The following is a 25599-nucleotide window of genomic DNA, read 5'->3' as shown; positions in this document are numbered from 1 at the left end:
ACAGGGCCACAGTGAAGAGGGTGAAAAGCTTCAAGTTCCTAGGTATGCACATCACTGACAACCTAAAATAGTCCATCCACACAGACAGTGTGGTGAAGAAAGCAAAACAGAGCCTCTTCAAACCTCAGGAGGCTGAAGAAATTTGCTTTGGCCCGTAAGACCCTCACAAACTTCTACAGATGAACCATTAAGAGCATCCTTTTGGGCTGTATCACCGCTTAGTACGGCAACTGCAACATCCACAATCGCAGTGCTCTCCAGAGCCCAACGTTTTAACTGGGGCACACTGCCTACCCTCCAGGACATGGACAGCACCTGGTGTCACAGGAAGGACCTCAGCCACCCGAGCCATGGCCTGTTCACCCCAGTACCTAGAAGGTGGAGACAGTACAGCTGCATCAAAGCTGGTTCCGAGAGACTGAAAAACAGCTTCTATATCCAGACCATCAGAATGTAAAATAGTCACCACTAGCTAGCCTCCGCCCAGTATCCTGCCCTGAACTGTACTCACTGTTACTAGCCGGCATCCACCTAGTACTCAAGCCTGCACTTTATAGTCTGCTGCCCTGTGTAAACTGAAGAAAAATATAAACGCAACATGCAACAATGTTGAAGTATTGTTGGCGCAGGAGAGGAAGGCAGACGTTGTGTTTTTTTGTTTGTTTATCTGCGTTGTAAAAACATTTTTTTTAAACTTATTTTGTACATAATGTTGCCCCTACTGTCTCTTATGATCAAAAATAACTTATAGACATCATGACTGCGATTACTCACCATGGACTAGCAGAATCCTTTTTTTCCTTACACGAATCTGACGAGCCCGACACAAAGGTTATACAGCTTCCTCGGGAACAGGCCCCGATCCCTGTGATCTCCATGAAGAGGCGGCGGAGATAGAGGGGCCGAAGAGTGGGCTGCCTTCTATGAATTCGTAGGGCGATAGAATAAACCCCACACTTCCCTCCATTCTGATAGCAAACGTGCAATCTTTGGAGAATAAAATCGACGAGTTACACGGAAGATTAAACTACCAACGGGACATTAAAACTGTAAAATCCTATGCGTCACAGAGTCGTGGCTGAACAACGACATTATCAACATACAGCTGGCTAGTTATACAATGTACTGGCAGGAGGATAGAACAGCGGCGTCTGGTAAGACTAGGGGCAGTGGTCTATGTATTTTTGTAAATAACAGCTGGTGCACGATATCTAAGGAAGTCTCGAGCTATTGCTCGCCTGAGGTAGAATATCTCATGATAAGCTGTAGACCACACTACCTACCGAGAGACTTTTCATCTGTATTCTTCATAGCTGTTTACATACCACCACAGTCAGAGGCTGGCACTAAGAAAACATTGAATGAGTTGTATTCCGCCATAAGCAATCAGGAAAACGCTCACCCAGAGACGGCGCTCCTAGTAGCCGGGGACGTTAATGCAGGGAAACTTAAATCTGTTTTACCAAATATCTATCAGCATGCCAACCAGAGGAAAAAGAACTCTGGACCACCTATACTCCACACACAGAGACGCATACAAAGCTCTCCCTCGCCCTCCATTTGGCAAATCTGACCATAATTCTATCCTGCTGATTCCTGCTTACGAGCAAAAATTAAAGCAGGAAGCACAAGTGACTAGATCAATGCAAAAGTGGTCAGATGAAGCAGATGCTAAGCTACAGGACTGTTTTGCTAGCACAGACTGGAATATGTTCTGGGATTCCTCCGATGGCATTTAGGAGTACACCACATCAGTCATTGGCTTTGTCAATAAGTGCATCGATGACATTTACAGGCAGCATCTACACTGAGATAAAGACTAGATCTGCCGCTTTGGGACTCTGTAGCCATGAAGTTCTTTGAAAGGCTGGCCATGGCTCACATCAACACCATTATCCCAGAAACCCTAGACCCACTCCAATTTGCATACCGCCCCAAAAGATCCACAGATGATGCAATCTCTATTGCACTCCACACTGCCCTTTCCCACTTGGACAAAAGGAACACCTATGTGAGAATGCTATTCACTGACTATAACTCATGCTTTCAACACCATATTGCCCCCATAGCTCATCAATAAGCTAAGGACCCTGGGACTAAAAACCTCCCTCTGCAACTGGATCCTGGACTTCCTGACGGGCCACCCCCAGGTAGTAAGGGTAGGTAACAAAACATACACCACACTGATTCTCAACATAGGGGCCCCTCAGGGGTGTGTACTCAGTCCCCTCCTGTACTCCCTGTTCACTCATGACTGCACGGTCAGGCACGACTCCAACACCATCATTAAATTTGCTGATGACAAATTTGCTGATCAGGTAGGCCTGATCACAGACAACGATTAGACAGCCTATAGGGAGAAGGTCAGAGACCTGGCCGTGTGCTGCCAGGACAACAACCTCTCCCTCAACGTGATCAAGACAAACAAGATTGTGGATTACAGGAAAAAGAGGACCGAGCACGCCCCCATTCTCATCGACGGTGCTGCGGTGGAGCAGGTTGAGAGCTTCAAGTTCCTTGGTGTTCACATCACCAACAAACAAACATGGTCCAAGCACACCGAGACAGTTGTGAAGAGGGCACGACAAAACCTATTCCCCCTCAGGAGACTGAAAAGATTTAGCATGGGTCCTCAGATCCTCAAAAGGTTTGACAGCTGCACCATCTAGAGTATCCTTACTGGTTGCATCACTGCCTGGTATGGCAACTGCTCGGCCTCTGACCGCAAGGCAATACCGAGGGTAGTGCGAACAGCCCAGTACATTACTGGGGCCAAGCTTCTTGCCATCCTGGACCTCTATACCAGGCGGTGTCAGAGGAAGGCCCCTAAAAATGGACTTCAAAGACTTCAGCCATCCTTGTCATAGACTGTTCTCTCTGTTACTGCAGAGGTCCAAGAGGCTTCTAAATAGCTTCTACCCACAAGCCATGAGACTCCTGAACATCTAGTCAAATGGATACCCAGACTATTGCATTGGTCCCCCCCCCCCCCTCTTTACACCACTGCTACTCTCAGTTGTCATCTATGCATAGTCACTTTAATAACTGTACCTAAATGTACGTACTACCTCAACTAACCGGTGCCCCCGCACATTGACTCTGTATCGGTACCCTCCTGAAAATGGCCTCAAAATTGTTATTCTGCTCTTTAATTACTTGTTACTTTTATCTTTTATTCGATTCCATATATTTTATGAAACTGCATTGTCGGTTAGGGGCTCGTAAGTAAGCATTTCACTGTACGGTTGTATTTGGCATGTTACTAATTGTCACGCCCTGACCTTAGAGATACTTTAAGTTCTCTATTTGGTAGGTCAGGGTGTGACTAGGGTGGGAAATCTATGTTTATATTTCTTTGTTGGCCGAGTATGGTTCCCAATCAGAGGGAGCTGTCTATCGTTGTCTCTGACTTGGGATCATACTTAGGCAGCCCTTTTCCCTCCTTCAGTTGTGGGATCTTGTCTTTGTGTTGCATGTGTTGCACTCCTAGCTTTACGTTCGCTGAGTTGTTTATTGTTTTTGGTGGAACATTTAAAATTAAAATGCATGCCTACCACGCTGCACATTGGTCTTCATTTAACGACGGACGTAACACAATTTGATATAAGGAAATCAGTCAATTAAAAAAATTCATTAGGCTCTAATCTACGGATTTCACATGCGCGGGTATACTGATATGTATCTGATGGTCTGAGAAAATACCAAAACACCATCAGAAAACACCATTTGCCTCATGCAGCGCGACACATCTCCTTTGCATAGACTTCTTCAGGCTGTTGATTGTCACCTGTGGAACATTGTCCCTCTTCAATGGCTGTGCGTAACAGGCTGTCGTATACATCAATCCAGAGCATCCCAAACATACGCAATGGGTGACATGTCTGGTGAGTATTCAGGCCATGGAAGAACAGGGACCTTTTCAGCTTTCAGGAATTGTGTACATATCCTTGCGATGTCTGTGCATTATCATGCTGAAACATGAGGTGATGGAAGCGGATGAACGGCACTACAATGGGCCTCAGGATATCGGCACGGTATCTGTTCATTCAAATTGCCATCGATAAATTCTAATTGTGTTCATTGTCCGTAGCTTATGCCTGCCCATACCATAACCCAACTGCCACCATGGGGCATTCTGTTCACAACGTTGACATCAGCAAACTGCTTGCCACACGATGCCAGACACGCTATCTGCCCTCTGCCCGGTAGAGTTGAAACCAGGATTCATCTGTAAAGAGCACACTTCTCCAGCGCACCAGTGGCCATCGAAGGTGAGCCTTTGCCCAATGAAGTCGGCTGCAACGCCGAACTGCAGTCAGGTCAAGACCATGGTGAGAACGACGAGCAATGCTTTACTGAGACGTTTTCTGAGTATTTGTGTAGAAATTCTACAATTGTGCAAACCCACAGTTTGATCCGTTGTCTGAGTGGCAGGTCTCAGATGATCCCACAAGTGAAGAAGTCGGATGTGGAGGTCCTGGGCTGGCTTGGTTACACGTGGTCTGCGGTTGTGAGTGTCAGAAGGTGAGTGTAGCTGGTGCATGAAGTCAGGCACAGGAGAGCAAAAACTGAGTGAGCAATGTACTTTACTCATAAATCAAGGCACAAGGTAACAAATACACTTGACCAAATACATACTGTAAATATTACGCACGGGTGAAAACAGCACCCGTCAAAAAACCAGCCATCATGAACCGACATGAACATAAAAACAATCACACACAAAAAAACAGGGGGGAAACAGAGGGTTAAATACATGAACATGTAATTGGGGGAATGAAAACCAGGTGTGTAGAAAATGATTAAATGTGGATCAGCGATGACAGGTGACGTCGACCACCGAACGCCGCCCGAACAAGGAGAGGGACCGACTTCGGCGGCGGAAGTCGTGACAGTGAGGCCGTTTGGAAGTACTGACAAATTCTCTAAAACGATATTGGAGGCAGCTTATGGTAGAGAAATTAACATTCAATTTACTGGCAACAGCTCTGATGGACATTCCTGCAGTCAGTATGCCAATTTCACGCTTTCTCAAAACTTGAGGCATCTGCGGCAATGTGTTGTGTGACAAAACGGCTGTACACAAATTTTTCATGAATATACTGTCCTTAATATCTATACCCACCATCATACAGTATACATACAGTACCAGTCAAAAGGTAAGAAGACAAAGTGACTTGCTTGGACCAAGGTCTGATTAGTCCAAATATGACATTTTTGGTTCCAATCGCCATGTCTTTGTGAGACACAAAGTAGGTGAACGGATTATCTCTGCATGTGTGATTCTCACCATGAAGCATGAAAGAGGAGGTGTGATGGTGTGGGGGTGCTTTCCTGGTGACACTATCAGTGATTTATTTAGAATTCAAGGCACACTTAACCAGCATGGCTACCACAGCAGTCTGCAGCGATACGCCATCCCATACAGTTTGTGCTTAGTGGGACTATCATTTGTTTTTCAACAGGCCAATGACCCAAAACACCTTCAGGCTGTGGCCTCCACAATCACCCGACCTCAACCCAATTGAGATGGTTTGGGATGAGTTCTACAGCAGAGTGAAGGAAAAGCAGCCAACAAGTGCTCAGCATATGTGGAAACTCCTTCAAGACTGTTGGAAAAGCATTCCTCATGAAGCTGGATGAGAGAATGTCAAGAGTGTGCAAAGCCGTTATTAAGGCAAAGGGAGTCTACTTTGAAGAATCTAACATGTAAAATATATTTTTTGATTTGTTTAACACTTTTTTGGGTACTAAATGATTCCATATGTGTTATTACATAGTTTTGATGTCTTCACTATTATTCTACAATGTAGAAAATAGTAAAAATATAGAAAAATAATTGAATGACTAGGTGTTTCCAAACTTTTTACTGGTACCGTATATATTTAGTGCATTTGGAAATTATTCTGACCCATTTAAAAAAAATAATCTCATCAATCTACACACAATACCCAATAATGACAATGCAAAATCAGGTTTAACATTTTTAAATATAACTTTTACATAAGTATTCAGACCTTTTATTCAGTACTTTGTTGAGGCAACATTGGCAGAGATTACAGCCTTGAGTCTTCTGGGGTATGACGCTGAAAGCTTGGCACATCTGTACTTGGGGAGTTTCTCCCATTTTTTCTGCAGATCCTTTCAAGCTCTGTCAGGTTGGATGGGAAGTGTCACTGCACAGCAATTTTCAAGTCTCTCCAGAGATGTACGATTGTGTTCAAGTCCGGGCTCTGGCTGGGCCACTCAAGGACATTCAGAGACTTGTCTCGAAGCCACTCCTGCTTTGCCTTGGCTGTGTGCTTAAGGTCGTTGTTCTGCTGGAAGGTGAACCTTTGACCCAGTCTGAGGTCCTAAGCGCTCTGGAGCAGGTTTTCATCAAGGATCTCTCTGTACTTTGCTTCATTCATCTTTCCCTCGATCCTGACTAGTCTCCCTGTCCTTGCCACTGAAAAACATCCTCTAAGTATGATGCTGCCAAAGCCATAACTCACCGTAGTGATGGCTCCAGGTTTCCTCCAGACGTGACCCTTGTCATTTAGGCCAAATAGTTTGGTTTCATCAGGCCACAGAATTTTGTTTCTCATGGTCTGAGAGTCTTTAGGTGCCTTTTGGAAAACTCCAAGCAGGCTGTCATGTGCCTTTTAGTGAGGAGTGGCATCCGTCTGGCAACTCTACCATAAAGGCCTGATTGGTGGAGTGCTGCAGAGATGGTTGTCCTTCTGGAAGGTTCTCCCATCTCAACAGAATGACTTTGGAGCTCTGTCAGAGTGGCTCTTGGTCACCTCCTTGACCAAGGCCCTTCTCCCCCTGATTTCTCAGTTTGGCCCGGAAGGCCAGCTCAAGGAAGAGTCTTGGTGTTTCCAAACTTCTTCCTTTTAAGAAAGATGGAGGCCACTGTGTTCTTGGGGACCTTCAACGCTGTAGACGTTTTTGGGTACCCCAAATCAAATCAAATGCTATTTGTCACATGCGCCAAATACAACAGGTTTCACCTTACAGTGAAATTATTACTTAAGCCGTTAACCAACAACCAAGTTAAGAAAAATAAGTATTTTGTTAAAAAAAAAAGATAAGTACAAATTTAAAATAAATGTAAAAAATAATTAAACAGCAGTAGTAAAATAACAATAGTGAGGCTATATACAGGGGGAACCGGTACAGAGTCAATGTGCGGGGGCACCAGTTAGTTGAGGTAATTGAGGTAATATGTACATGTAGGTAGAGTTAATAAAGTGACTATGACTGTGACTATGTCTTGGGGGTAGAAGCTGTTAAGAAGCCTCTTGGATCTAGACTTGGTGCTCCAGTACCGATTTCCGTGTGGCAGCAGAGAGAACAGTCTATGACTAGGGTGGCTGGAGTCTTTGGCAATTTTTAGGGCCTTCCTCTGACACCTCCTGGTATAGAGGTTCTGGATAGCGGGAAGCTTGGCCCCAGTGATGTACTGGGCCGTACGCACTACCCTCTGCAGTGCCTTGCGGTCGAAGGCCGAGTGGTTGCCATACTAGGCAGTGATGCAACCATGCTCTCGATGTGCAGCTGTATAACCTGATGGCTTGGTTTTTGCTCTGACATGCACTGTCAGCTGTGTGAGCTTATATAGACAGGTTTGTACCTTTCCAAATCATGTCCAATCAATTGAATTTACCACAGCTGGACTTGTAGAAACATCTAAAGGATGTGGAAACAGGACGCACCTGAGCTCAATTTTGAGTCTCAAAGCAAAAGTTCTGAATACTTATGTAAATAAGGTATTTCTGTTTTTTATTAGTAATACATTTGCTAAAATTGTGTGTAGATTAATGAGAAAAAACGAATTAATACATTTTAGAATAAGGCTGTAACGTAACAAGATGTGGAAAAAGTTATGAGGTCTGAATACTTTCCGAATGCATTGTATATTCCGGACTCTGACATTGATCGTTCTAATATTTCTATATTCCTTCATTCCTTCTTTATATTTTTGGGATTTGAGTGTATTGTTAAGAATTGCTGCACTGTTGGAGGTAGGAACATAAGCATTTCGCTACACCCGCGATAACATCTGCAAAATATGTGTATGCGACCAAAACTATTTTATTTAGTTTTATTTTGATTTGGCAGCAGAGTTGTTCTGGTGTCACCTGCTCAATTAGCTATCGTATCTCCCGGAGGACTGCAGCCAGAGACACCATCACATCACTTCATTTAATTAAAAATCACTTCACCGTTTAGGCCTCCTCTTCATACTGCCAGGTAGATGACACACACACACACACTGTTCTGCCGTGTAGAGAGGAGGAAGCGTTGTTGAGGAAGGTTCGCAAGTGACTGTTTTTTCACTCGAAATCTCCATAATCCCTTCACATGACGCCTTTATCACTCTCTCGCATGCACGCACGCACGCACGCACGCACACACCACACACACACCACACACACCTCCTTAATATTTCTATTTAGGAGGTTACCACCGTTCAAACACTGTCTGAGATCCAATTCAACTATTCCTCCAAGTTCAGTAGCTAAATTGACTAAGACAATTGTCCAGTATAGACTGAGCCTCACAGCTCGACTGAATGGGAAATAGGGTCTCTGTTGTGTTACTACTCGGTACTGACTAGTCAACTCAACTGAATAGGAAACGAAGTGTCACTTATTGATTGATTGAGTACAAACCTCTTGATAGGCTCTGAGTGCACCAGCGCAGCGTCTGTCATCACCTTCATCCATGACTCCATGTCTTTGGCTGCGTCTGTGCAAAAGTAGTACGTTCGCATGTTGGGATGTGTCGCCTGCCAGATCAGAGTCGAAGAAAAGAGACCTGGAAGAGAAGAGAGAAAGGGCAAGAAGCGGGTTAGTTGAGTCAACTGGGATGTGGTCTCTTTTACTCTGGTTTTATTTAAGTTCTAAAGCCAACACTGTATGTGTGAACAGTCAGTCAAAATAGTTTGCTACAGCAGCATCTTCTCTTATCAATGATGGACATAACCAATCTCAGTTAATTTGTTATGACAGAATCATTGACTAGTTAAATTCTTCCTACTGGTGTGAATGGGTTTTTAGGACACATAGAAAGTATATTTTAGGACATAATATCATCCTGACATAATTATATCCTGACATAATAAAATCCACACCACCAGGACAAACCCATCTAAACCCATGACTCATCAGATTTGAAAACTACTACATTACGGAATCAGGACTCAGGACTTACCATGCAACACTTGGACTGGTAAACAGGCTGCTGATTCTCCTCACTCAAGACCCGCTCGCAGTAGACAAACAAAGGCATTGTTAGTGTGTACATGGAAGAAGGAGACAGCAAATGAGAGAAAGACAGACAAGAACACATTGAGTAATACCAATATTCTGTTTACCAGGGATTGAAGACTAAAGCAGCCATTCCTGTGTCATCCAAAAAGGTATTTGTAACAACAGTCAGTGAGGAATGAACAGTCAGTGAGGCTTATGAAACTGCCATGTTTGCCACAAGAGACAGGAATATGGAGAGTTTAAAATGATTGGCATAATGTTGAGTTAACGTCAATCCATTTCCTTTGAGTTATGTAAAATATTGCTATTATTATTATTCCTAAGATCTACAGGGGTCATGCACAGCTCTGTTTTATTCCTCCTCCCCCTTCATTTCCCTTCCTCCATGATCTGTCTCCCTCCCTCCCTCCTCTCTCTGAGGATATGGAAACTGAGTATGTGTGGTTGGTTAGAGAGACCTTGGGAAGACTCGTGGGCGTCTGTGTGGCTGTGCTGTTTGGCAGGGCTGAGCCGAACCCTCGTCTCTCTCTGTGGCTTTGGAAAGGAACCCGACCAGAGAGAAAGCCACAGCACCGAGAGAGATGCCATAAAATTAAATAGGACTGGCTGCCACTGGTCTCGCAGGCTCTAGAGCTGAATGCGGTTCCTGCTGCTTACTACCAATACTCTATAGCAGTAGCAGCAGATAAAACAGCCTTATTTTTCCTCTCTTTGACCAAGACTAAACTCTTAGCTTACTAACAATGCTTAAAGTAGTGGTAGCACACACCAGAAAAAAAACTGCATTTTCTCTTCCCTCTTAATCCTTGACTAAACTCACTCTTTTCTTCTTGTTCTTACATTTATTTTTTTTATATATCAAACAAACTTGAATTTTTCACCTCCTAATGAATCTCTCACTCGTTTCCCCTTAACTCGGGAATCTCAGACACCAAATAAAAAGAATCAACCACTGTAGCCAAACGACAAAATGACAAAATAATGAAAACAAGTACTGACCTTGAAGACATATTTCCTGTTGATGTGGTCGTCGACAGACAGCATAGATATATGAAAGCTAGGCAGGAGGATGCTGCCGAGGATACCCTCCTCTTTCTCATCTGAAGGAAACAAAAACAAACAGGAAACAAAGATGAGTTGTATTTAATCTGTAGAGTAGATCCTTATTTTATCTTCTTCAGAAGTTTGTCTATGCAGTAATTGCTGCTGTGAAACAAATCACTCTTCCTCACCGGGATAATTATATAAAATCATATTAAGGAGGTTACCTAGTGATTTAAATGACAGGCAGAGAAAGAGATTAGCATATATCCATTGATTAAACTCCAGCAGAGAGATAACCTTTCGCTAAGCCGTATTACATCCAGCTGAGAGACCATACTGGGTGGAAGAGTGTGTGTGTGTTTGTGCTCGCGTGCATGTGTGGGCGTACAAGTGCGTGTTCCTGTGTGTGTGTGCGCGTGCGTGTACTGCGAACCGTGTGTGTGTGCTCTCTGTAGTAGGAAGTGGATGGAAACCGTTTGTCCTGGGGCTCTGACTGGGAGGCCTGGCTCCAGGATCGATCGGTGTCCTCCAGCCTGTTTTGTTCTCCATCCTTCTCTCCCTCCCAGCCTCTCTCTCACTCTCCCTCCCTCCATAAGGCAGTAAAGTGCAGTAAATGAGATTTCACACTAACTGGGGGAAGAGTATGAGACCAATCCGGCCCCGGAGAACTGGAGATGCCCATCCCTGACCTAGACTATGGCTGCATCCCAAATTTCACAATATAAGGTGCCATTTCAGATGCAGCCATACTATATGTAAGCTATACCTGCTGTTCAAAGGGCTCTGTGTGTTTGATGTAACACTTACCATTTTCCTGTGGAATCACTGGTTTGTAATAAAACTGTTTCCGTTTCTCTCTTACTCTACCACTCACTGCTGCCCCCAAGCTAGCAATGGCACCCTTAAGACTAAAACAATTGACCTCTCTGGCTCAGATCCATATATGGCAATGGTCTATTTGCATATAGGCCTACTGCAACTGAATGGTTATGCCAGCACCGGTCTGTGTAGAGTACCGGTCTGTGTAGAGTCGTGTGTGTCAATTCAATAGAATCCTCCTCCAATGCGTTCTGCCTACAACACAATTTCTTGCATATCTAGTTTTACATACTAAGTGTTGCATAGTCAATTTTGTTTCGACATGTTGCATTGACTACGTTACTAACTACAATTTGGGACAGGTAACTAGTAACTTTAACGGATTACATTTAGAAAGTATTCTACCCAACCTCTTGCATGAGTGTGTGCGTGCGTTATATACAGTAGATCTGGTATAAGCCACTCAGCAGAGTGGAGGTCATACCCTAGGTGGCCATAGGCCTTGTTGTCTACCAGGTTATTTATATTTTTTATTTATTCATCCGTTATTTTACCAGGTAAGTTGACTGAGAACACGTTCTCATTTGCAGCAACGACCTGGGGACGACCTGGGGTTATTAAACAGAGGTGCCTAGTTAATTTTCAGTTGTTAATATCAGGTAACGTGCAACCTAACCCTGGCCCTGATGTCTCTAAACCCCCTCAGATTTTAAATCTAGATCTCACAAGACGCAGGCCTCCTAATTGTCCCTAGATTTTTTTAAGCCAACATCTGGAGGCAGGGCTTTCTCCTATAGAGCTCAATTTTTATGGAATGGTCTGCCTACCCATGTGAGAGACGCAGACTTGGCCTCAACCTTTAAGTCTTTATTGAAGACTTATCTCTTCAGTAGGTCCTATGATTGAGTGTAGTCTGGCCCATGAGTGTGAAGGTGAACGGAAAGGCACTGGAGCAACGAACTGCCCTTGCTGTCTCTGCCTGGCCGGTTCCCCTCTCTCCACTGGGATTCTCTGCCTCTAACCCTATTACAGGGGCTGAGTCACTGGCTTACTGGTGCTCTTCCATGCTGTCCCTAGGAGGGGTGCGTCACTTGAGTGGGTTGAGTCACTGACGTGATCTTCCTGTCTGGGTTGGCACCCCCCTTGGGTTGTGCCGTGGCAGAGATATTTCTGGACTATACTCGGCCTTGTCTCAGGATGGTAAGTTGGTGGTTGAAGATATCCCTCTGGTGGTGTGGGGGCTGTGCTTTGGCAAAGTGGGTGGGGTTATATCCTGCCTGTTTGGCCCTGTCCGGGGGTATAATCGGATGGGGCCACAGTATCACCTGACCCCTCCTGTCTCCGCCTCCAGTATTTATGCTTCAGTAGTTTATGTGTCGAGGGGCTAGGGTCAGCCTGTTATATCTGGAGTATTTCTCCTGTCTTACCCGGTGTCCTGTGTGAATTTAAGTATGCTCTCTCTAATTCTCTTTCTCTCTTTCTTTTCTTCTTTCTCTCTCTCAAGAGGAACCTGAGCCCTAGGACCATGCCTCAGGACTACCTGGCCCGATGACTCCTTGCTGTCCCCAGTCCACCTGGCCGTGCTGCTGCTCCAATTTAAACTGTTCTGCCGGCGGCTATGAACCCTGACCTGTTCACCGGCGTGCTACCTGTCCCAGAGCTGCTGTTTTCAACTCTCTAGAGACAGCAGGAGCGGTAGAGATACTCCCAATGATCGGCTATGAAAAACCAACTGACATTTACTCCTGAGGTGCTGACCTGTTGCACCCTCGACAGCTACTGTGATTATTATTATTTGACCATGCTGGTCATTTATGAACATATCAACATCGTGGCAATTTTCTGTTCTAATCTCCACCCGGCACAGCCAGAAGAGGACTGACCACCCCTCAGAACCTGGTTCCTCTCTAGGTTCTGACCTTTCCTAGCCACCATGATTCTTCACCTGCATTGCTTGCTGTTTAGGGGTTTAGGCTGGGTTTCTGTACAGCACTTTGAGAGATCAGCTGATGTAAGAAGGGCTTTATAATTTATTTTGATTTGATTTGATAGTTGAACCACTTACTGTACATATCTGTTCAATTTAACTCGAATTTAATGCAATTCCAAAGATCTGGAAATCAGCATTTGTCCTACCAATTTTAAAAGGGGGAGATCCAAATCGTTTAAATAATTATAGGCCAATCTCAAAGCTGTCACCCCTGGTGAAAATACCTGAAACCCTTGTTGTGAACAGCTAAAATAGTTTTATATACTAACTCGATTTTATCAATGTACCAATCGGGCTTCAGGAAGAAGCATAGCACAATTACAGCAGCCATGAAGGTTTTAAATAATATCACTGAAGCCCTTGACAAAAATCAGCACTGTGTCTCACTTTTTATTGACCACTCTAAGGCTTTTGATGCACTTGATCATGCTAAACTGAGGCAGAGATTGTCGAGCGAAATGTAGGTCTTTCGGAGCATGCAGCTGCTTGGTTTGCTACAATCTGTCTGATAGAACTCAGTGCACTCAATTTGATGGGCTCTGTCTGTTAAATTGTCTGTCTGTAATGGTGTGCCCCAGGGCTCTGTACTTGGTTCCCTCTTATTCACTATTTATATAAATAAGTTAGACAAAAAATGTGCAAAATGCACAATTTCACTTCTATGCTGATGATACTGTTATGTATTGTTGTGGCTCTCACAAAAGCTTTCCAGAACTTGCAAACTGCTTTTTATACTGTTCAACATACCTTGTGTCAATTGAAGCTTATCCTCAATCTGACAACTAAGCTAATGGTGTTTTCTAAAGCAAGAAATAGACCTCTGAACCTTTCACCTATTACTACCTGTCAGGGCAATGAGATTTCGACAGTAACCTCATATAATTATCTTGGAATTTTAATTGATGATGGTTAAATTGCATATTCAACAACTTACAAAAAAATTGAAGCTGAAATTGGGATTTTATTTTAGGAATAAGGCCTGTTTTTCTTTTGAAGACAGAAGGACGCTAGTATCAGCTACATTCATGCCTTTACAAGACTGGGGATATTTTATATATGAATGCTTCGTTCAGTGTTTGAGATCAATTGACACCCTTTACCATGGAGCATTGAGATTTATTTTAAACTGCAAAACCCTTACTGCACTTACCCTTACTGCACTTTATATACAAGGGTTGGCTGGCCTTCACTAGTCAATCGTAGGCTCAGTCACTGGTATACTTTTATTTACAAAGCCATTTTTGTCACGTTCGTTATAAGAATCGGACCAAGGCGCAGCGTTGTATGCGTACATTCTTATTTATTTAAAGAATGAACACAGAACAAACTAACAAAGTGAAGCTATACAAACAAGTGCTGACAGGTAACTAACTACACATAGACAAGATCCCACAAACACCAAAGGGAAATGGCTACCTAAATATGATCCCCAATCAGAGACAACGATAAACAGCTGCGTCTGATTGGGTCCCGTATCAGGACACCATAGACATACAAATCACCTAGACATACAAAAAACCCTAAACAATACAAAAACTAGCGTACCCACCCTAGTCACGCCACCCTAGTCAAACAGAGATATCTAAGGTCAGGGCGTGACAATTTTGGGTTTACTAACATTTAATTTGGCCATTTTTATTGTTCAGAAATGTGGTGGGTACTTCGTTCCTAGGACTTTATCCTGCTAACTGTTCCAAATGTCCGAACTGAATTTGGTAAAAGGGCTTTTATGTACTCTGCGCCATCGGCTTGGAGCGCCTTATAAAGTACTTTTAAACTGGAAGAACTTGTCCCGTTTTTAAATCATTGATGAAGGATTTTGAGGCTGATTCCCTGACTTGTCAATGTTTTTAAATAGCTGTTTTATGATTTTGCTATACTCTTGTGAATTCTATGGTTTTTTACTAGATTACCTGTAGTTTTTCATGTTGTCTGTCTGTAATTGTGCAGTGACTTGGTGCTGCCTATCTTGGCCAGGACACTCTTGAAAAATAGATTTCAAATCTCAATGAGTCCTTTCTGGTTAAACCAATAAATGTTTACTTCTGACAAGTTACAGCAAGAGATTCAAGACACCGTGAACATCAAAATTGCATTTCTGTACCAGACATTTGCAGATATAGGCAATATAATCCAGGATGAGGCTAGTATCTGTTGTGATATATTTATGCTTACTGTTTAGAAAAAATATAGGTGTTCTTCATAGTGGACTCACCTCTGTAGTAGTACAGGCACATATCTGACAGCACAAACCACCTCTTCTTCCATAGCTTCATCCCCGTGCTGTCCTGAAACATAACAGAGGGACACAGAAACAGTCAGACCAAATTATGTCTCCTCAGCTCACCTACAACTAGTCAAAGACTTGATAATGTAGCAGTTGAATACATGTAATGGCTTTGGAACCCCAAGGAGAGGTTTGAGAAACTATCCTACCTTCTGTAGACAATACTACTGATTCTGGTTATTTAACCCAACGAGTACAAAAAGAGAATAACTTAATTGTTACGATGTATTTCCTCTGAGTCACTCGTTCTAAGAGCTAGAAATAAAGATCATCAGACAGTCATCTGGTGTTCTGTTCAGACGTAGAATGTGGTTACTGGTACTAAATAAAGAAGATTAAAGAAAGTCAGTTGTATACTCCAGATGTGATAGAAACGTAAACAACCTTCCCCTAAGACAGGGTCATTGTTCTGTATTAAAATAAAAGGTACACACAGTCACACACACATAGTTCTGAGTTCTTTGTTAGATTTAGGTCCACCTCTATGCAGACACCATTCTGTATATTTCTGGCCCTTCTTTGGACACTGTGTTAACTAACCTCCAAACGAGCTTCAATACCATACAACACTCCTTCCGTGGCCTCCAACTGCTCTCAAACACTAGCAAAACCAAATGCATGATTTTCAACCGTTCGCTGCCTGCACCCGCCCGCCTGACTAGCATCACTACTCTGGACGGTTCTGACCTAGAATAAGTGGACAACTACAAATACCTAGGTGTCTGGCTAGACTGTAAAATCTCCTTCCAGACTCATATCAAACATCTCCAATCCAAAATCAAATCTAGAATTGGCTTTCTATTTCGCAACAAAGCCTCCTTCACTCACGCCGCCAAACTTACCCTAGTAAAACGGACTATCCTACCAATCCTCGACTTCGGCGATGTCATCTACAAAATAGCTTGCAATACTCTACTCAGCAAATTGGATTTAGTCTATCACAGTGCCATCCATTTTGTTACCATAGTGCCTTATACCACCCACCACTGCGACCTGTATGCTCTAGTCAGCTGGCCCTCGCTGCAAATTCGTCGCCAGACCGTCTGTCTCCAGGTCATCTACAAGTCTATGGTAGGTAAAGCTCTGCCTTATCTCAGCTCACTGGTCACGATAACAACACCCACCTGTAGCACGCGCTCCAGCAGGTATATCTCACTGGTCATCCCCAAAGCCAACACCTCCTTTAGCCGCCTCTCCATACAGTTCTCTGCTGCCAGTGACTGGAACGAATTGCAAAAATCGCTGAAGCTGGAGACTTACATTTCCCTCACTAACTTTAAACAACAGCTATCTGAGCAGCTAACCGATCGCTGCAGCTGTACATCTGTAAATAGCCCACCCAATCTACCTACCTCATCCCCATATTGTTTTTATTTACTTTGCTGCTCTTTTCCACACCAGTATCACTACTACCCGTACAAATCAGCTGGGCTTGACAATCTGGACCCTCTATTTCTGAAACTATCCGCCACCATTGTCGCAACCCCTATTACCAGCCTGTTCAACCTCTCTTTCATATCGTCTGAGATCCCCAAGGATTGGAAAGCTGCCGCAGTCATCCCCCTCTTCAAAGGGGGAGACACCCTGGACCCAAACTGTTACAGACCTATATCCATCCTGCCCTGCCTATCTAAGGTCTTCGAAAGCCAAGTCAACAAACAGGTCTCTGACCATCTCGAATCCCACTGTACCTTCTCCGCTGTGCAATCTGGTTTCCGAGCCGGTCACGGGTGCACCTCAGCCACACTCAAGGTACTAAACGATATCATAACCGCCATCGATAAAAGACAGTACTGTGCAGCCGTCTTCATCGACCTTGCCAAGGCTTTCGACTCTGTCAATCACCATATTCTTATCGGCAGACTCAGTAGCCTCGGTTTTTCGGATGACTGCCTTGCCTGGTTCACCAATTACTTTGCAGACAGAGTTCAGTGTGTCAAATCGGAGGGCATGCTGTCCGGTCCTCTGGCAGTCTCTATGGGGGTGCCACAGGGTTCAATTCTCGGGCCGACTCTTTTCTCTGTATACATCAATGATGTTGCTCTTGCTGCGGGCGATTCCCTGATCCACCTCTACGCAGACGACACCATTCTATATACTTTCGGCCCGTCATTGGACACTGTGCTATTTAACCTCCAAACAAGCTTCAATGCGGCAGCGTAGCCTAGTGGTTAGAGCGTTGGACTAGTAACCGGAAGGTTGCGAGTTCAAACCCCCGAGCTGACAAGGTACAAATCTGTCGTTCTGCCCCTGAACAGGCAGTTAACCCACTGTTCCCAGGCCGTCATTGAAAATAAGAATTTGTTCTTAACTGACTTGCCTGGTTAAATAAAGGTAAAATAAAAAAAAAAAAAAAAAAAAAATGCCATACAACACTCCTTCCGTGGCCTCCGACTGCTCTTAAACGCTAGTAAAACCAAATGCATGCTTTTCAACCGATCGCTGCCTGCACCCGCATGCCCGCCTAGCATCACCACCCTGGATGGTTCCGACCTAGAATATGTGGACATCTATAAGTACCTAGGTGTCTGGCTAGACTGCAAACTCTCCTTCCAGACTCATATCAAACATCTCCAATCGAAAATCAAATCAAGAGTCGGCTTTCTATTCCGCAACAAAGCATCCTTCACTCACGCCGCCAAGCTTACCCTAGTAAAACTGACTATCCTACCGATCCTCGACTTCGGCGATGTCATCTACAAAATGGCTTCCAACACTCTACTCAGCAAACTGGATGCAGTCTATCACAGTGCCATCCGTTTTGTCACTAAAGCACCTTATACCACCCACCACTGCGACTTGTATGCTCTAGTCGGCTGGCCCTCGCTACATATTCGTCGCCAGACCCACTGGCTCCAGGTCATCTACAAGTCCATGCTAGGTAAAGCTCCGCCTTATCTCAGCTCACTGGTCACGATGGCAACACCCATCCGTAGCACGCGCTCCAGCAGGTGTATCTCACTGATCATCCCTAAAGCCAACACCTCATTTGGCCGCCTTTCGTTCCAGTACTCTGCTGCCTGTGACTGGAACGAATTGCAAAAATCGCTGAAGTTGGAGACTTTTCCCTCACCAACTTCAAACATCAGCTATCTGAGCAGCTAACCGATCGCTGCAGCTGTACATAGTCTATTGGTAAATAGCCCACCCATTTTCACCTACCTCATCCCCATACTGTTTTCATTTATTTACTTTTCTGCTCTTTTGCACACCAATATCTCTACCTGTACATGACCATCTGATCATTTATCACTCCAGTGTTAATCTGCAAAATTGTAATTATTCGCCTACCTCCTCATGCCTTTTGCACACATTGTATATAGACTCCCCCTTTGTTTTCTACTGTGTTATTGACTTGTTAATTGTTTACTCCATGTGTAACTCTGTGTTGTCTGCTCATACTGCTATGCTTTATCTTGGCCAGGTCGCAGTTGCAAATGAGAACTTGTTCTCAACTAGCCTACCTGGTTAAATAAAGGTGAAATAAAAAAATAAAAATAAAAACTTACACACCATTATCTCCTCATCATCATCTGCTCATCTATTACTCCAGTGTTAATCTGCTAAATTGTAATTACTTTGCTACTATGGCCTATTTCTTGCCTTACCTCCTCATGCCATTTGCACACACTGTATATAGACTATTTTTTTTCTATTGTGTTATTGACTGTACGCTTGTTTATTCCATGTAACTCTGTGTTGTTGTTTCTGTCGCTGTCACGTATTAACAAGGTGGGTGGAATCAGGCGCAGAGAGCAGGTGCAGAGAGTCAAATGTTTATTCTCCGGAACCAAACACGGTCAACCCAAAATACAGGGTGAAATAATCCAACACAGGATTAAATGTATCGGAGCAAATAACACGATACGTATTCACGAAAACACATGAAACCAAAACAATCCCGCACGAAACAAGGGCGGGACAACCTACTACATATAAGGACGTCAATAAACTAAAATACACACAGGTGAAACTAATAAGACAAAACCAACAGACAAACGAAAAAGGGATCGATGGTGGCTAGTAGGACGGTGACGACGACCGCCGAGCACCGCCCGAACAGGCAGGAGAGCCAACTTCGGCGGAAGTCGTGACAGTACCCCCCCCCTGACGCGCGGCCCCCGCAGCGCGCCGCCACCGTCCTCGAGGACGACCCGGAGGACGAGGTGCTGGGCGATCCGGGTGGAGGCGGTGGAAATCTCTCAGGAGAGAAGGGTCCAAAATGTCCCTCACCGGAACCCAGCATCTCTCCTCCGAACCGTACCCCTCCCAGTCCACGAGGTACTGTAGGCCCCCCACCCGGCGTCTCGAATCCAGAATGCCCCGAACTGTGTACGCCGGGGACCCCTCGATGTCCAGGGGGGGCGGAGGGACCTCAGGCACCTCACCTTCTTGCAGGGGACCAGCCACCACCGGCCTGAGGAGAGACACATGAAACGAGGGGTTAATACGGTAATACCTAGGAAGTTGTAACCTGTAACACACCTCGTTTATTCTCCTCAGGACTTTGAACGGCCCCACACACTGCGGCCCCAGCTTCCGACAGGGCAGGCGGAGGGGCAGGTTCCGGGTCGAGAGCCAGACCCTGTCCCCCGGTGCAAATACGGGGGCCTCACTGCGGTGCTGGTCAGCGCTCCTCTTCTGCCGTTCGCCCGCTAACCGTAGTGAGTCCTGAACGGCTTTCCATGTGTCCTTGGAGCGCTGTACCCATTCCTCCACCGCAGGAGCCTCGGTCTGACTCTGATGCCATGGGGCCAGGACCGGCTGGTAACCTAACACACACTCAAAAGGAGACAAGTTAGTTGAGGAGTGGCGTAGGGAGTTCTGAGCTAGTTCAGCCCAGGGAACATACCTTGCCCACTCACCATGCCGGTCCCGGCAATAGGACCGCAGAAACCTGCCCACCTCTTGGTTTACGCGCTCCACCTGCCCATTACTCTCGGGGTGAAAACCTGAGGTTAAGCTGACCGAGACCCCCAGTCTCTCCATAAACGCCCTCCATACTCTGGACGTGAATTGGGGACCCCGATCAGAAACGATGTCCTCAGGCACCCCATAGTGCCGGAAGACATGGGTAAACAAGGCCTCAGCAGTCTGCAGGGCCGTAGGGAGACCGGGCAACGGGATGAGACGACAGGACTTAGAAAACCGATCCACAACGACCAGGATCGTAGTACTTCCCTGGGACGGGGGAAGGTCGGTCAGAAAGTCCACCGATAAGTGTGTCCACGGCCGTTGTGGAACGGGGAGGGGTTGTAATTTCCCTCTAGGCAGGTGCCGAGGAGCCTTGCTCTGAGCACACACGGAGCAGGAGGAGACATAAAATCTCACGTCTTTAGCTAGCGTGGGCCACCAGTATCTCACTCTCAGACTCCGCACTGTCCTCTCGATGCCAGGATGACCCGAGGAGGGGAGAGTATGAGCCCACCAAATCAGCTTGTCCCGGACCCCCCTCGGTACGTACTGGGTTCCTACTGGACAGTTGGGGGGGGCCGGCTCTGACCGTGAGGCCTCCTCTATCTCCGCGTCCACCTCCCATACCACCGGTGCCACGAGACATGACGGTGAAATGATGGGAGTTGGCTCAACGGGCCGCTCCTCGGTATCATAGAGGCGGGACAGCGCGTCGGCCTTGGTGTTTTGGGAGCCGGGCCGGTATGAGAGGGTAAACCGGAACCTGGTAAAAAACATGGCCCATCTAGCCTGACGTGGATTCAGTCTCTTCGCTGCCCGGATATACTCGAGATTACGATGGTCAGTCCAGATGAGAAAGGGGTGTTTAGCCCCCTCAAGCCAATGTCTCCACACCTTCAGAGCCTCGACTACAGCTAACAACTCCCGGTCCCCCACATCATAGTTTCGCTCCGCTGGGCTGAGCTTGCTCGAAAAGAAAGCACAAGGGCGAAGTTTGGGTGGCACGCCCGAGCGTTGGGACAGCACGGCTCCGACCCCAGCCTCGGACGTATCCACCTCCACTATGAACGCTAAAGAGGGGTCCGGATGCGCCAACACGGGCGCATTGGTGAACAGCTCCTTCAAACGAGTGAATGCTCTGCCCGCCTCTGCTGACCAGCGCAAGCGCACCGGTCCTCCCTTCAGCAGCGAGGTGATGGGAGCAGCTACCTGACCAAAACCCTGGATAAACCTCCGGTAGTAATTGGCAAACCCTAAAAACCGCTGCACCTCTTTCACCGTGGTCGGAGTCGGCCAATTACGCACGGCAGTAACGCGGTCATCCTCCATCACCACCCCAGAGGTGGAAATACGATATCCCAGGAAGGAAACGGACTGTTTGAAAAACTCACATTTCTCCGCCTTGCAATACAGGTCATGCTCCAGCAGTCGCCCAAGTACCGTACGCACCAGAGACACATGCGCCGCGCGTGTGGCAGAATAGATCAAGATGTCATCGATGTACACTACCACTCCCTGCCCGAGCAGGTCTCGGAGAATCTCGTCTACGAAGGATTGGAAGACGGCTGGAGCATTCTTCAACCCGTATGGCATGACGCGGTACTCATAATGACCAGATGTAGTACTAAATGCAGTTTTCCACTCATCTCCTCCCCGGATACGCACCAGATTATACGCGCTCCTCAGGTCCAGTTTTGTGAAGAAGCGCGCCCCGTGAAATGATTCCACCGCCGTAGCGATGAGAGGTAGTGGGTAACTAAACCCCACTGTGATGGAATTTAGACCTCTATAATCAATGCACGGACGCAGACCTCCATCCTTCTTCTTCACAAAAAAGAAGCTTGAGGAGACGGGTGATGCGGAGGGCCGAATGTACCCCTGTCTCAGCGATTCAGCAACGTATGTTTCCATCGCTACCGTCTCCTCCTGGGACAATGGATACACGTGACTCCTAGGAAGTGCAGCGTTCTCCAGAAGGTTTATCACGCAGTCCTCTCGACGATGAGGTGGTAATTGGGTCGCCTTCCTTTTACTGAAGGCGATAGCCAAATCGGCATATTCAGAGGGAATACACACGGTGGAAACTTGGTCTGGACTCTCCACCGTAGTCGCACCAACGGCAACTCCTCTACACCTACCTGAACACTCCTCTGACCACCCCTTAAGAGCCCCCTGTCGCCAGGAAATCACCGGGTTGTGTTGAGCTAACCAGGGAACCCCCAACACCACCGGAAACGCAGGTGAATCTATAAGGAACAGACTAATCTGCTCCCTATGATCCCCCTGCGTTACCATGTCCAGTGGCACCGTAGCCTCCCTAATCACTCCTGACCCTAATGGTCGGCTATCTAAGGAGTGCACGGGGAAAGGTTGGTCTACCGACACCAGGGGAATCCCTAGCCTTAACGCAAGCCCACGATCCATGAAATTCCCAGCTGCGCCTGAATCGACTAGCGCCTTATGCTGTAGAGAGGGAAAAAACCCAGGGAAAGAAGTCAAAACATACACATGACCGACAGGAGGCTCTGGGTGAGTCTGGTGCTTACTCACCTGGGGTGATCGAGCAGTGCTCCGCCTGCCCTCCCGACTCCCAGACGAGTTCCTCCAGCACCGGTCTGACGTGTGCCCTCGTCGACCACAACTGGTGCAGGAGGACACTCCTCCTCCGGTCTCCCTCGAAGCTGCCCCTCCTAATTCCATAGGGATAGGGGCAGGAGGGCTGGGAAGTGGAAACGACAGGGCCTGATCCGAACGCCCGCGGGCAGCCAGCAGATTGTCGAGACGGATAGCCAAGTCAATGAGCTCATCCAGTGTGCAGGTGGTGTCCCGACATGCCAGCTCCCTGCGGACGTCCTCCCTGAGACTGCATCTGAAATGGTCGACCAAGGCCCTGTCGTTCCATCCTGCTCCTGCGGCCAAGGTCCTGAACTCCAGAGCAAAGTCCTGTGCGCTCCTCGTCTCCTGCCGCAGGTGGAACAGCCGTTCACCCGCCGCCCGACCCTCTGGTGGATGGTCAAAAACAGCTCGGAATCGGCGGGTGAACTCTGGGTAATTATCCCTTGCCGAGTCCGGACCATTCCATACTGCGTTGGCCCACTCGAGGGCTCGCCCAGTCAAGCAGGAGACGAGGGCGCTCACGCTCTCCTCTCCAGAGGGAGCAGGACGCACGGTAGCCAGGTATAGCTCCAGTTGAAGGAGGAAACCCTGGCACCCAGCCGCCGTTCCGTCATACTCCCGTGGGAGTGTCAACCGCAGAGCCCCGGAGCCAGATGTGGTCGCAGGAACAGGAGGTGCTGGAGAAGGGGGTGCTAGCGATGATGTGGGAAGACCACTCCTCTCCCATCGATCCATCCTCTCCATCATTTGGTCCATGGCAGAACCAATCCGATGGAGCACGCTGGTGTGGTGGAGGACTCTCTCTTCCATCGATGGGAGAGGAGACGCGGCTGCTCCTGCTGATTCCATTGGTGGTGCGGGATTCTGTCACGTATTAACAAGGTGGGTGGAATCAGGCGCAGAGAGCAGGTGCAGAGAGTCGAATGTTTATTCTCCGGAACCAAACACGGTCAACCCAAAATACAGGGTGAAATAATCCAACACAGGATTAAATGTATCGGAGCAAATAACACGATACGTATTCACGAAAACACATGAAACCAAAACAATCCCGCACGAAACAAGGGCGGGACAACCTACTACATATAAGGACGTCAATAAACTAAAATACACACAGGTGAAACTAATAAAGACAAAACCAACAGACAAACGAAAAAGGGATCGATGGTGGCTAGTAGGACGGTGACGACGACCGCCGAGCACCGCCCGAACAGGCAGGAGAGCCAACTTCGGCGGAAGTCGTGACAGTCGCACTGCTTTGCTTTATCTTGGCCAGGTCGCAGTTGTAAATGAGAACTTGTTCTCAACTAGCTTACCTGGTTAAATAAAGGTGAAATAAAATAAATAATAAACTTGAATAATAAAGCCACTCCACTGCAGTAATTCTCCGGTATCACTGGATGCTGTGTTCAAAGGGCACTTCAGGCTACTGTTTGTAACAGGAGGGGGTGAGGTAAGGGGTTGAAAGAGAGGGCAACAACTGCCTCGGTTCGGAACTCTTTATTGGAAAACTAAGTGATGTTCTCCTTCTTGTTTAAACTCTAAACTCCTTAAATTAATCTAGGATTCCAGAACTACAATCTAAGACTCGATTCTGTAACCAGCACAGACCCCGAGTGATTTTAACTCACTCTCATTACCATTTAGTGGAAAATCCTCAGGCCACCAATGTTTATCCATCTGTAAACTTGCCTGGTGTGTGGTTGGCTGGTTCTGGTGGCATTACACTACAATACATAGACATATGCTCCTAGTACATTTGCAGATCAGACAAATACAAACATTCCCGGGTGGTATATGCATTTGAACATGTGGTATTTTTTTTCTATGGCAGGATTGAGATATATTGAAATGCCTTTGTTCCAATAACAGAATCCACCACCAACCCAGCTCTCTTATGATTCTATTCCTGAATGTCATGTCTGTGCTTTGCGTTCATGAATGAGGTACCATTCCATTCTCAAACCGTCATGTTTGTCAGATAGATCACACACACGGCTAATAATAGAGGTTGGGCTGGGCGGGAAGAGAAAATTGAGGGTTGCGTCTCAAATGGCTCCCTATTCCCTACATAGTGCACTACTTTAGACCAGAGCCCTATAGGCCCGGGCTCTGGCCAAAAGTATTACACTATGTAGGGAATAGGGTACCATTTGGGACACATATTAGGCCTTCACAATGAATCAGTGTGACATCATGTGGTGCTCAGCCTGAATCAATTGAAGTAATACTGCAGCCCTTTCCAGCGGAGAACAGAACTTCAATAGATTGCATGTTTGAATAAATGGAACCAGAAGAGAAGTGTAAATCCACCTCTCTCCCTCTGAACTTGAACTACTACAATCACCCCGAATGAAGTCCCCTTGAAGAAAAAACATTAACAAACTTGCAGTTATGCTTTTTGAATGATAATGAACACAATGAAATGGGCAGGGTGAACCTCATTCTAGATCAGCACTCCTACTCTGAGACGCTTTATGAGTACAGGCCTTGGTGTATGTAACCATGGAACTGTGATTAAGGAAACTGCTATTTAAATACTGCTTTGCATTGCTTGTTTGACTGACACACACACACACACACACACACACACACACACACACACACACACTTTGACTGGCAGAGCAGAGCAGAAAGGCTAGAGGCTGTACAAGATCCTGTGCTGCCCG

General features: G+C 46.3%; 1 protein-coding gene across 1 annotated transcript in view; it reads right to left on the bottom strand.

Annotated features, from left to right (window-relative positions):
• LOC110532459 (pleckstrin homology domain-containing family A member 5) overlaps positions 1–25599 on the bottom strand; it is a 109728-nt gene that overhangs the window by 37496 nt on the left and 46633 nt on the right. Inside the window, 3 exon segments of the mRNA XM_090184439.1 lie at positions 8661–8776; positions 10260–10360; positions 15329–15401. Coding sequence (XP_090040565.1) covers positions 8661–8776; positions 10260–10360; positions 15329–15401 — 290 coding nt within the window.

The sequence above is a fragment of the Oncorhynchus mykiss genome, chromosome 1 (assembly GCF_057628025.1).
Source record: "Oncorhynchus mykiss isolate SJ-2025 chromosome 1, ASM5762802v1, whole genome shotgun sequence".
NCBI lineage: Eukaryota > Metazoa > Chordata > Actinopteri > Salmoniformes > Salmonidae > Oncorhynchus > Oncorhynchus mykiss.
This window is presented reverse-complemented; position numbering and strand designations above follow the sequence as displayed.